The sequence below is a fragment of the Amblyomma maculatum genome, chromosome 1, assembly GCF_055883805.1.
Source record: "Amblyomma maculatum isolate TAMU_Amacu chromosome 1, ASM5588380v1, whole genome shotgun sequence".
Lineage (NCBI taxonomy): Eukaryota > Metazoa > Arthropoda > Arachnida > Ixodida > Ixodidae > Amblyomma > Amblyomma maculatum.
The window spans coordinates 406,876,439-406,890,644 of NC_139344.1; the positions used below are offsets into that span (position 1 = coordinate 406,876,439).

The following is a 14,206-nucleotide window of genomic DNA, read 5'->3' on the forward strand; positions in this document are numbered from 1 at the left end:
ATTAAGATATTCTTTAATTAAGTGATCAGTGAATAAGCGGACTGCCTAACCATGTGATTAAGAAAATGCTGCCCATGTGTTAATGTTGTGCGACGTGACGCTGCAGACAGAAAATATCGGGCATTTTTTGTTAGGTTAGGTTAAGTAAAAATTCAATTGTAGATGTACATGCAATAAAATAGAGCGCAATTCTCCCGTCCCAAACACAGCAAAGATCAGTAAACCCCTCAATGCCGAACAAATTATTTCCAGGTTTCATTTTTATCGCGGACTATACTGCTGAGCGGAACGAGATTCCAGAGCAGGCGGTGAAGCAGGCTTTGTCGGATTTTTAGCGGCTGTTTTTATTTAATAAATATTACCGCGCGTCCTTTACTGCTTTTTATCAAGCATGGATATGCTAACAAGTGCTGATTATAAATTGTATTAATAACGTGATAGCGTTAAAGGCCTCCTTCACCGAAAATCCGGCGTCGGCTTTGTGAGCGAATAATAAAAAGCATGGCGGCTGGAAGGCGGTAGCTCACAGCTAGCATGGCCACGCACCGATGATTGGACGTAGCGTTGCCTGACGTTACGTTTGGCAGGAGCTGCCAACTCGGGTCTCTCCTTTCATATGCGAAGGTGATATCAGAATCAGCCTGCCAGGATGCTTGCTTCACATTACTCCATGCCATGCAGGTACACTCATACCGTTTGGTTAAAGCAGGGCTGTGTATGTGGGATGGTAGTCTACGCTCTCGCGTCATATATACCCTTAAAGGCGGAGCTTATGTGTCCCTATATTTGTTTCTTTTCGGTGTTTTCCTGTAATAAAATGACCTCGATTTGCTACAATTATGTCTTGCAATGGATTATAACAGGTCCTGCCTTACAATCAAGCCTGCCAGCAGTATTTATTGAATGAATAGTGCACTCCATGTGCTGCGCCTATAACCTATGACTTAGTCTCCTACTGTCAATTTGCCTGTCTGCGTCTTGTCTTCTTCCGCTTCGAAATCACTCGTTAGGACAATGCGCTGTGCTATACTGTACGTCTTTCTTATTCCCCGTCTTCATAAAATTTTTTGGCTAGGTAGTAATCATCACTGCATGTATAGAGACAACTTTCGCTTGATAACTATCACCTTGTTCGTTCTGTAAAATTGTTTTTCGCCCTCTAGGTCCGTATTGATCAAGGAGCTCACACCCAGCTTACACTTTGACTGCTAAAAAGAGGTGGCATATTAGGTTCTCGCTCTTAAAATGCACTGTATTTAATCCATTTGTTTTCATCTCACTAAACCCTGTGAATGAAAAAGAACTGAACAAGGGTAATTGCGGCACGTCTCAGTTCGCAGATGAGCCAACGTTTCGACAAGTGGACTTGTCTTTATCTGGGCATAGCGATCATCACTGTTCTTTTTCATACCGTGCAAACCATCTTCCTTTCGTGCTACCCTGTGAAGTACCATATAATACCGCCTAGTTCCTCGAGCAGAATTGCTAGGCTAGTCTTACTGGCTAAGGTCCTAGCAATAATCGTTGACAAGTTAACTTTTCAAAAGCAGCCTGTCCAGATCCAGATATTCTTAGTGCCCTCGAATGCGTTACAGGCCTGACTTGAAGCCATGTTCAGTTTATATAAAGCTTCTAGGGGCGAGGGCCGGCATAATTCATAAAGGAGGTGGTGGCCAAGCACTACTCTGTGGTGGTCAAATTATCTTATGTTGAGAGGGCATTATGCCAGCTCTGGTCGTTAGGATCAAGTCTCGTCATGTGTTTGGTTATTCCATTGTAATGTTTTTTTTTTGTGTGTGAATTTGCACGGCACACACCGGGGATTGGCAACCGAAGTGGATAGCCTACATTTACGTCATTCCTGCATTGCTGATCATCCTTGATAACTGGTTCTGCGCAAGAATGGTGTATACAACAAAATATTTATTTTCGCTGTCACTTCCCAGCAGAAAATATAAACGCTTCCCTCACTAAACAAAGTACAGTGTGGAGTCATCTATAGGACAGCGAACGAAAGACGACACGTCTCAGAAACAGGACTTTTGATATTGTTTAACGGTATGGTGTTTTCCCAGGATGCGACAAGAGCACTTGAACCTTCCGGTATTGCTAGGACTGCTATGGATGGCCTCCAACTCAAAAGGCTCAGACACAGTTCTCCTCTACCCAACGTGAGTTCGCTTTTTGTTTTTTTATTTACTATTACTCTTACTCATAAACCCCGCTCTTTTTATCTATCCTTTCTTCATCATCCGGCGAAGGCCTCTCAGGCACTGCTCCGCTTTATGAGAAACACAGGCCTAATCGAAAGACTATGAGTTTTCTATGACATAACTGTAACGTGATGTGATAGTGTCTGTTATGTGACTGTATTAACTTCAACTATCTGTCTCTCACAACTTTTATATCCACTCATCCCCTTCCCCCCATGCAGGGTAGCAAATCGGTTGCTTTTACTGGTTAACCTCCCTGCCTTTCCTCCTCATCTTCTTCCTCCTCCTCCTCTTCATCATCATGTACGCGAGGTATGATCTCACGAGATCGATTCCGGTGTGGCTGGCGTGTTATCGCGGAGCCGCAGCTATTTCTTCAGATAGGAGGATGTCAAGAGCAGTAGGCATTGTGGCCCCGGCGACCGTCGAGTTCACCTCTGCTATCGCCGCCACCGCGTACTCTTCCGCATGAGACAACAATGTCGCCCGAGAAAGCACTATCTAAGCTTTGTCCAGATAGGCAAAAGAGAGGGCCTCTAATGGCGTTGTAGACACTGCCTGTTTTCGCGTTCCCAACATCAACGAACGCCGATTGCAAACCATGATGACGGAACTATGAAGACCTTGCGACATCTCTCGACCTAAAGCTCTGACCGATCTTCAAAGCAAGTACATGCGGTAGACAGGGATCAAATTGAAAAATTGCAACGACTATCTCTCCCAGACGTGCAAGAAAAATTCGTCATCGCCAATTGCCCCAAAGAAAGAAAAAAAAAAAACTAAACTAGGCAACAACCTAGTTAAATAGCCGCCTCGAGCCTGTGGCTGAGCTTCTGCGGTGCGAAAGCGTCGCACTGGTGCTTCTGTACACTTGCTGCACTCTCACTCCGGCGTGGCCCTCTTAGAACAAACTTTGCCTGAGACGACATTTCCGTAAGTTCAAGGTCCGCCTTCTATGCGCGAGCGTATACAGCTCGTTCGTCCTCACGCCATCGCCGTATCCTAGTTACGGCTAGGGTTTTGTCGGGAGTTGCCGGAAGTGTTTGGGATGTTTGAGGAAAATTATCGGCATAGAGGCCCGTAGTTCAGGTGGTGTCTTTTGATTTAAAAGGTGCTGATCAGGCGTTCTCCGTGAAGTGTGACAGACACTGCGCCTTTCCTTTCCTACAAACCAATTTGCAAAGGGGCTGTCGTGTCGCGACACGATAGCCTAAGAGTAGATCTACTCTTAAGGGGAAGCTCTAGTTAACCGCCCTACCTTTCTATTCTTTTATTTCTCTCTCTCTCTCTCTCTCTCTCTCTCTCTAACCATCCCTTAACTTTTACGTACCGTCACCGGAGCCATTGCAGTCGTTCGCCGCACTTTATAGGCCTTGCTACGCCGTCGATCGGGTTCTCGCCTGAAGACTAAAGCAACCTGGTATTGTTTTACGCCGACGTCTAGCCTCCAAACCGCGACGCCGGTAGGTACTCCACATTACACGTTGCACAATGCGACAGCGGCTGCGGCGAAATTCACGCGTTCTCGCTTTTCATTTGGTTATTGTCTTCAGCGGTACGCCTTTGCAATCTTGGCTAAGCTCATTCTCACCGAGCAGTTTCTCTTCCGATTTGCAGCTACGCGTCAAGTGATGGAGAACTTAGACACATAACTAGTAGCGTTATATCAAAGAACAAGGGAAATAAACGCTTGCAGCACTACTGTTGGCGGTAATATCTGTCGTGAGCCCGGCACCACACCAATTAAGGGTGTGCGCGAACGATAAGGAGAGCTGCTGTGCGCTGGTTATTATTACATGAACCGTTATACGGACCACATCCCGAACCGTCGCAAAGCTGAAGTCCTTCCTAAGTACGCGATCGGGGCGGCCAAGAAAGGAAGAAACGAGAACGGAGATATGGGCGGGAGAGAGAAGAAACGAGAAGTAGAGGAGAAACTCTAAGGACGCTGTCACTGGCACGAAGATATATCAAAGAGAAAAACGAAGCGAAAATTCGGTGGTTTGCCGGCACGTAAGTGCGTAATACTTGTGGCAGTATCAAGTTTTGTTCCTCTTACATGTACTACCGATTTTAAAAGTGAATAGACGTGAGCGAACAAAATTCGCGTTCTTCTCTGCACGTGACCAAATCCTAGCTGGGAATAGCAATGGCCCCTCTTCTTAGTACCATGCATAACTATATCCCTGGGCGAGCTGAATTGCAGGGGTTTAATTAGCGTAAAACTAAATAAAAAAAGAATCTCTTTCATCTTTACCTCAAAAACATTCCTTCCACATGGTAAATGCTTTATATCCCTTGGACGTAATACCATTTTCTCTGAGATGCTTTGGGATTACCCATTATTGTATAGAACGCTGGAAATATGAATAAATCTACATAATTCCTTCGTTTTTAAACAGTAAACGGGCCGTTAGCCTTCCTGACACCCCACGGTCTGACCTTGTGTGTAAAAGCATGGAAAGCATTTCATTTGAACACCATAAAAATGCTAGATGACTGGCTTTTCAATATCCACTTCGCCTCGAATCTATATGAGATTAATGCGAAGGTGTTCAGTATAAGAAGGTTTTCTGATGCATCATTTTTTCACTAGTGTTTCATCAGTACCTTTCGTTAGGATCATCTCCACGCGACTGGTGCATCAGTTAGGTAATTGTAATGATAAAGAAGGCTAAGTTTTATCTCTATACACTGGTGGGTATGGTCCTAAGAGAAAAAAAGCGTGCAAAGGGGCAAAGGGGGTCGTGGAACAAGCCTCAATTAATAATATTAATGAAGAAGACAAAATGGGCATAGGAAGGGCATGTGACGCCAAGGGAGGGTAATTAAACTGTGGGTATGGGCCATGTGTACAGAGGCTAGACGAAGAAGAAGATAGCCGACAATTTCTAAAGGCGAGAGACTTGATTCCGGGGATAGGCAAGCTCTTACATTGCAAGGGGCGACTGGAAATTAGGTGCGGGGATGAGATTAAAAAGTTTGGGTAAATCAAGTGGATGAAGCTGACACAGGACCAGGTTATTTGCAGGGATAATGGGGAGAGATTTGCTCTGCAGTGAATCTAGTCTGGCTGATGATGATGGTGGTGATGATGGCTGAGGTTCTGAGGAGGTGGCGGTTCAACGATTTTCACTGAGACAGGGCAGATCCACAATGTTTTTGGTGAGGATATTGCACGTGCGAGTGAAAAAAATTGGTCGACATGTGCGAATAATTTGCCATTGTTACAACATCTAAAGCGGCTGTATGGACTGTGAAAGGTCACATGCCATGTGCTGAACTAGAGGGGTATAGCCCAGGTCAAAATCGCTACAGACGTGAAAACAATCGGGCTTCTGGCACGGTATTGGCGTATGAACACATGGTGGGGGTAGGTGTCGGTTGAAAAAGAGCAAGTTAGTTAAATCAGTTTCCATCATGTGGAAATGATGGGACACCTTTTGGACGTTATCCCAATCCAGAGTTTTGGACTTTGGTATCAATTTTTTATGAAAAGCTACACTGGCCGGAACCTATTTAAGAAACCCTTGGAGTGTGTCTCCATCGCCGGTGGAAAATATAATGAATTAAGTTTATAAGAGAATTTTTGGAAATGTAATGGTTCAAGATGCACACAAGAACCTAGGCTTCGGAAATGCGTTTAAACAGTACGACCACCCAAAGTAGTCTTCTATGACTATGGAATTTTGTTAAAACAGTATGTTGGTTCTTTTGAAACGGCGAAGGCGGTCTGGTGAAAATATTCCAATATAAAGTTTCTGGATATGATTCGCGTGTTGTCCGATGGTTTAGAAAGCCTAAAACGTCGAGTAAAAAACTCCACTAGTTGCGACAAGATTCAGGAAACAGTCTAGACATTAAAGTTACAAGAGAGAATACTGGGGCCAGTTGGCATAACGTGATCGTAAAAGTTGGAACGCGCTGGCTTGTAACTAGGAAAAAACAAACACAAACGATGAAGTGTGTGCCTTGCCTTGTTAAGCTGACGCTTCTGATAGACTAGACGTTCCCTGAGGGCTACCTTAATTATGTGCCTTTTTATTGTTATTTTTTTTTCTTTCGTTTGAATATTGCTTCCTGGGATATGTTTCGGTAAGCCAAGCAGGCACATTCTACGTGTAAAAGTTTTACCTGTATGCCTAATGATATTCATGATAGTCTGAAAGCTATGTTCAGAAGTTGAAGCATTGCTTGTGTAAGCAATCCTGTGTAAGGATTGATGACTCCAAGAGCTATTTGTGGCTTTTCTCTCCTTTACGAATGAGAGCTATCTGTAGCTTTTCTCTCCTTTACAGATGTAGTATGGGTGAATCAAGATATATCACCGTCATAATTATCTCGCTGGTAATTAAATACTTGCCCTAGGATGTATTGGTGCAGCGACGTGAACGCAATGAAGAGTTATCGAAACGTATACGTATTTCCGGCGCGGTTACGTTTCTTCTCTGCAGCGAAAGGTATCCGGTCTGGTGCCATCGCTTTTGGTTTCTTCTAACCAATGATTGAATTGATGACCAGCGGTAGTTTTTTATGAGGCTTGTGATATCGCATTAGAAATGCACAAGAACTCCACCCTCAACGCCAATGATATCGCCATCGGGCCATCAACAACTTCGCCGCCTGGTTTCAACCGCCTGCGCATAAACTCAAATTTGTAAGCCAGTGTGGAAGTTTAACTCCAGCAGAGTATAGTTTTAGCTTAGCATTTGATTGCGCACTTGGTGGGGATCACCTAAAGCTGTCTGAACATAACGCTTTCCAAGGAAGCAGGTTGATAACGGAAAATAAACTGGCTTCTAGAATTCGAATGCGCTTCTTTTTTGCAGCATTCTTTGTATACCACATGTCCCCAGCAACCCTATATGAAGATTCTAGTGCTCTTCAATATCAGTTGTCATCCAAGCGCTGCTCTTAAGCGCTCCTTTGTGGCCAATTGAGCGGCGCAACGGCCCCTTAACCGGCAGAGTGAGCGAGGAAGACAGGGGAAAAAAAAAAAAAAAAGTGAACGCAAAGCGTAGCTCGCTTAGGAAGTGACGTCACACACCTCGTGACTGGCGCATAAAATTGAAATACTCAAAAGTTGCGGCGTGGTTGGAGCCCGTGCACCTCGGCCTGAACAGATCAGCTTCGGTAGCTCCTGCATTAGACCGCCATACCGTCTCTGCAGCCTAAAATCTACCATGTTTAACTGCCAGTCCCGCGCGGCCTGCGTTCAGTCTCGTCTTCATTTAATTCCATGTTCGTTTCTACTAATAATTACTGCTCTGCCCGCTTCTTCGCTGCTTCATCGAGAAACCGACTCCCCGCACGATAATATAAAAATCCAGGAGGCCGAGGACGCATACATGTAGGACTTTCTGCTGAGCTAGTTGACACCTGCTAGCTGAAAGATGAAGCGCCAACGCAGGAAATGACCAACAGTGCGAAGACAAATGCTTAATGGTAACTGATTCTTTAATGAAGGAAATATACAAAGTAGAAATAGAGGCGTAAAAAGGCAGTGCTAATCCGAGCCAACTAAGGCCGCCTATTGTAGTCGGCCATAAAATCGATAAAATACTTTACTATAAGGTGAATCAACTGAAATCAATGGCATAGAAAGAAATGTAGAAAAATGAAATTATAAAAATTTTTGTTTGAACATACATCGTACTTGGGGAGTAGCCGCAAGCTCCTGCAATAGAAACTGAAATTTACGCCTCCTAGAAATGTTCTCAAGTATGTTGCAATATTTTTACCGTCAGCTGAAGTATTTTTTAAGTTTTTTCTCTCCACTTTCCTTAATGGCTTTACTTAACCTTATGTTTGGCGCAGCACAGCTTTGGTCGGTTTTGTGCCATAATACTTAATATATCTAACTAAACAACCTTACGGCATTTATGCCGCTTACCGTATAATTTATTTATTAAATATTTTCTATCGCTTTATTTGAGTCACCTTACCTTATGTGCCTACACCCCAAGGTATTTATTGGTACATAGTTACGTCTCAACACTGTACGCCAATATATTAAGGCGAAAGCCTTCAATGGCTCATGCTGTTGTGAACAAAATGTGTCCCGCTTTTGCGAGGGTTCCGATTGGCCGAGGCGGGATGACGTCATAGAGGTCTCGAGCAATCACAGAGCACCACTACAGTATGCGCGAATGCATGTCTTATATGGCCATATGTCGATCAATGACCAATTATGAATTAATGACTAATCATTCAAATAATTACGAATTGATGATTAATATAAATAAACCATTTTTTAACTAAGATCTAATTATTTGCATGTTTATTGACTACTTTAATAATTAGGTAGTGAGTAATTATTGAATTACTAGTTTGTGCCAGTTGCGTAGCAGAATGCGACACTCAGGCTTTCGCCATTCACTACTTTAGTCGCTAAAGCCCCTAGTAATTTTTTTGGTGTTCTTTTCAATAAACAATTAATTGTTTCTAAGTTCTAATCTTCGTCACTGTCATTTTTTTCCCTACTTTTGCGCTCCATCATTCATGTTACATGCATGAAGCTTTGAAATCCTTTACTTCATTATAACGCTACACCGAGACGTCTAATAAGCTGGGCGGAAATTTCGAATTGAGGAGTGTGATAAATCATTCGCCAATTTTTGTGCTCATCCATACCGGCGGTGCGAACCGTCTTCCCTCACGCAGGATAATGATGCCGCGTAACATCACCATGGGTTTCGGCACCTTCGTAAACTTCCGCTGCGAGCTGAACATCACCGCCGGCTCGGCTTCCGAGGTCTTCTGGCTGCTGGGTGGGGCGCGCATACTCAACGACCCCAGGCGCCATAGCAGGCTCGAGGTGCCCGCCGAAGGACGCTACATCAGCTACCTGGAGGTGCGCGACCTACAGGCTGCCGACGCTGGCAGATACACGTGCGACGCCACGGCACGGCTGAATAACCTGAACCTGGTTCGTGTGATACCAGACAGCGTGTACCTCAGCGTCGCCGGTACGTACACTCTTAGAAAAAAAAAATGGTTGCAGAGTGCGCTTAAATCTGCTTAGGGGCGGAAATGGCGGAATTCAGTTTACAGGACTGTTTTCATTAACTGCAGCGTCATTGTAATCGATACCGTCATCATCATCACTCTCCTGGCCTGATCCAGAACTTTGTGATCCCCCGATACAAAGGGGAATGGCCGCATCAGCATCAGCATCAGCATCAGCATCAGCATCATAGGACATAGTAAACCAACAACCAAATAGAGAATGGACATACGATGACCTAGTAGAAGTATTTAAAAGAGAGCTAAAAATGGGGCAAGATTAGAAGAGGAAAGAGAAAATATAGACCAAAAAGCTGGTGGGATGCTGAAGTTAAAGCAGCCATAACGAGGCGTCAAGAGGCATCCAGAGAGCACAGATTAGCAAAGAAGAGGGGAGCCACACCAAGGGAAGCAGAATCCAAATGGGAGGAGTACCTTGAGAGAAAAAGGGAGGCGTCAACCTTAATCCAAATCAAAATAGGAAAAGCTGGGGTTCAGTGGATGATTGGTGAGAATTACCTAGAAAAAGATAAAAATGCTGCAAAGAGGTTTTGGAACCACATAAGGCTACAAGCAAAGAAGATGGAAGGGGTCCAACACTCACTGACCACACAGGAAGGAAAAAGAGAGGAGGGAGAGGAAGCACAGGAATATGTTAGGCGCACAATAGAAACAGCCTTTGCCAGTCTGGAAGTGAATGCCGCAGAAGAAATGGAGAATAATGAGGACCACAGGGACGAGGAGCAAGAATACAAGGAGATGACAGCAAGAGAATGGGAAAGAATAGAACGGAAGGTCCCCTTGGGAACAGCGACAGGACCAGATAGCATACCCATGGGATTGATTACCAGATTAGGACAAAAAAGCAAAGTAAAATTGCGACAGTTGTTTGAACAAACAATAAAGGGCGGACAAGTACCAAAATATTGGAAATTAAGCAGGATGAGACTAATATACAAAGGCAAGGGAAGCAGAGATAACATAAAGTCCAATCGGCCAATCACAGTTACATCAGTTATATACAGGGTAGCAATGCAACTAGTAAAAGTAATGATGGAGGAATGGGCAGAAGGAGGAAATATCCTCGGAGAACTACAAAATGGTTTCCGCAAGGACAGAAGACTAGAGGATAATTTATTTGTGGTTACCCAGTGTATAGAAACAGCAGCAGCAAGTCAGAGACCATTATGGATAGCGTTTTTAGATATTAAAGGGGCATATGACAGTGTAGATCAGAAAAAACTGTGGGACCAGTTGAAGGAATATAACCTGAATAAAAACCTGGTTCAGTTCATACAAGAAGTGTATGCAGATAATGAGGCAGTGATAATATGGGAGACGGAAACAACAAAACCAGCAAAAATAAAAAGGGGGCTTAGGCAAGGGTGCCCACTGTCACCGCTGCTTTTCATGATATACATGAGCCAAATGGAAATGCGCCTGGAGGAAAGTAATATGGGATTCGATGCAAGCTATATGCAGGGAGGACAGAAAGTAACACAAGTCCTACCAGGATTGATGTACGCGGATGACATTATACTGCTGGCAGATAAGAGGGATGGGTTGCAGGAGCTGCTTAAGATCTGTGGAGAAGAGGGCGAAAAGCTGGGACTGCAATTTAGCAGCGAAAAATCAGGAATAATGGTATTTAATGATGAAAGGGGGGATGTGCTGGAAATACAAGGCACCAAGGTTGAACATGTGGAGAGCTATAAATACCTGGGCATATGGATCAATGAAGGAAAAAATCACCTAGAAAAGCATGAAAGAATTACGATAGACAAAGGGAAAAGGAGTTCGGATATTATGAAACACAGGGCCCTCTGGAATTATAACAGGTATGAGGTTGTTAGAGGGGTATGGAAGGGTGTTATGGTACCAGGACTCACTTTTGGAAATGCAGTCCTGTGCATGAAATCAGAAGTACAGTCAGGCCTTGAAATCAGACAGAGAAAGGTAGGCAGATTGGCATTGGGAGCACATGGCAACACACCTAATGAAGGAGTCCAGGGAGATATGGGCTGGGCATCATTTGAGGTTAGAGAGGCAATTGGCAAACTAAAATGTGATCAGAGACTAACCGAAATGGAGGAATCAAGGTGGGCACGAAAAATGTACAAGCACCTCTTCATGAAAAGCCTGAATACGAAATGGACTAACAGAACCCGAAAGCTCAGATTTAAGTACCTAGAGTTTGGAGATGCACCGCAGCAAAACAGCAGCATTGAAAAGCAGGTAAAGGAGGCAGAAAGGAAAATGTGGGAGGAAAGAATGCACGGAAAATCAGCATTGGGTATGTAGAGAACTCGAAAACAGGTTATAAAGAAAGAAAGTTTATTCGACAACTCAAGAGGGAGCTCATTGCTGTTTGAAGCTAGGACAGGGGCCCTCAGAACAAAAACGTACAGGAAAAAATTTCAGGAAGTAGATATATTATGCGCGGCGTGCGGAACTGAGGCGGAAACAACGGAACATGTTGTTCTAAGGTGCCAAAAACTTCGTCCTGCCCTTCCCGCGGGAAAAGCGGCAGATCTGGAGAGAGCGCTGGGATTTGCTGAGGAAGATGGACGAATGGATGAGGAACGCGTTTTGATAACAAAAGGGAGGTTAGAGGATTGGTGGAAAAAGTCAAGAGAATAAAGAGAAGAAAAAAAGGGAGGGGGGCAGATACGGGCGAATTAGAAGCTAAAAAAAGGAAGAGATAAATATATTTCTTTTAATTTTTTGGCTAGGCGGCGCAAGCTGCCGTCCGATACAAAGGGCAGAGCCACTATCATCCATCCATCATCCATCATCCATCCAGCTGCCATCAATATTATAATTATTAACTAGATGCACCGTAATTGTCATCGGTAATGTCATCATTATCATTAAATGCATCTTCAATGCTACTATCATCATCACTGTCGCTACTTTATCATCATCATAAAATAAATGCACCGTCATTGTCATCGCTACTATCATTATCAGACAAGGAGGATTACTATCTGTTTCTCATTAGCGCGGCGTGGCACAGTGGTTCGTGCGCTCTGCTAGGGATCGGAGAAATAGGCGTTCAATTTTCGATGGAGACGACAGATTTTGCTTCTTTGGCAGTGCGATGGACGTTTTCTGACCATATTTTCTGTACTCGGAGCGCATGCTTTAGTCTGCGTGAGAATAAATCACGTATAAATCATATAATGCCACTTAAAATTTGAAAGCATGTGATGAACGGTGGGAAAAAGAGTGGCCACAAACGCCGTTGCGCGTGCACCGGCACCAACTGAAACGCTGGATGAAGATTTTGCCAGTTATTCTGTCTTCTTGAAGCGCTTTGGGGAGCCTTCTATTCATCATCAGTGAAAGAACGCTAGCAGACGACGGACAAGGACACAAACACATGCGCTCATGTGTGTGTGTGTGTGTGTGTGTGTGTGTGTGTGTGTGTGTGTGTGTGTGTGTGTGTGTGTGTGTGTGTGCGTGTGTCCTCCTCTTCCTTGTCCGTCGTCTGCTAGCGTGATTTCTCTGACAATGAATAACCAACTTGCCCAGCAACATACCCTGTTCAAGTCTATTCATCAGTTATCGGGTTTCCTTGCAAACAGAAGAAAGGTGTAACGAACATAGAGGAAGGCTAGTTTGCTGATGATTAAAAAAAGGTAAAATAAGCGAAGGGCTGCGCTCACGGAAACAAAAATTTCGCGTATAATATATTAGAGTCTTTTACCATCTTTATAAACGAAAACAAACACAAAATCCATAAGTGCTATCCTTAGAAACGGCTACATATTTCTCCTTTAAGAGTAAAAGTGTTGGACGTGGAAAGAAAATGGTATAGGTTGCTAAATAAGCGAACTTCGGATGCGCGGTGATCAGACATAATAAATAAAGTAAAACAATTGTGGGGACGCAGAGGCTCCACCTTTATGAATTTGATGCGACAACGTTAATGGATCACTTGCGCCGACTGTACTTGAGATTCTATTTCGCATACTTGAGCCTTGGTTCTAAATTGTATTCTAGGTTTGAACTTCCCAGTCGGGAAAAACTACAGATTTTCTGTTGTTAGGACAGAATTTCAATGTGGGTTTTGACGGGAAACCTTTTGTGACAACAGAACGGTCTGTAGTAACATCAAAAATTTCTGTAATTACAACAGAAAAGTGCTACAGGACTACAGACAACAGAAGTATACTACAGAAAAACTACAGAACTACAGAAAAGTACTACAGCACTACAGAAAAATGTGAGGTTTAAGACAGAACTACAGAATATTTTGTCGTATTTTTAACGCGGTTCTGCACTTTTTTTCGACTGGGTTGTTATTCCTGATTATTTCACACACACCCATTCTTATACAGTCATAAGGTAGCAAATTTCGTTGAAGATCATCCAATATGCATATAAGGCCCTACATTAACTGAGCTAGTACGAATCCACCTCCATGGCCTATAAGTAAAGTGTGTTTTACTCGTAATGAAATGGCTCATGTAGATTCGATTTCCATATCATCCTCACACTTCAAAGCAGAACATTGGAATACTACGCGGTGTTAAACCAATGGCCAGCTGCGGGCACAGGCATCACGGACGACGCACATTCAACGTCCAGCTGTGTACGGGTGTGGACATTAGTAAACGAAGCACGTTTTTCCGTCGAAATTATAATCCCGCCTTCTGCACGATAGATAAGGAAGCATTATTTGTACAAGTGAAAGCGCACGAGTGTCGCCTACCAATTCGCACACATGACGTTTTTCCAGATTCAGTTACGCAACGCGTGAAAAATGTTAGAAGGAAATAGCGTGCTCCGTTTACTTTTACTCGAACCGGTACGTCGGGCAGACGAAGGCAAAGATTGTAAACATCCTCAGCTGCGTACTGCTATGCTTTGCATCCTGGGCATCGTCTTGGCTCGGTGCCCTATTCCACAGTGTGTTTTAATAGATCTGCGGCCGGGGTCTCAAACAGACTTTTCGCGGGTCGCAAGCTGCCCGCGGAGGTGTG

At 43.9% G+C, this 14,206-nt stretch overlaps 1 protein-coding gene across 4 annotated transcripts in view; it reads left to right on the forward strand.

The window, feature by feature from the left end:
• LOC146208822 (uncharacterized) overlaps positions 1-14,206 on the forward strand; it is a 79,594-nt gene that overhangs the window by 46,172 nt on the left and 19,216 nt on the right. For all 4 annotated transcript variants that reach the window (XM_084596189.1, XM_084596188.1, XM_084596183.1 and 1 more), the window contains exons 3-4: positions 2,076-2,171; positions 8,877-9,181. In XM_084596189.1, the coding sequence (XP_084452315.1) occupies positions 2,077-2,171; positions 8,877-9,181 (400 nt within the window). In that variant the 5' untranslated portion in view covers position 2,076. The remainder of the gene's footprint in view (positions 1-2,075; positions 2,172-8,876; positions 9,182-14,206) is intronic.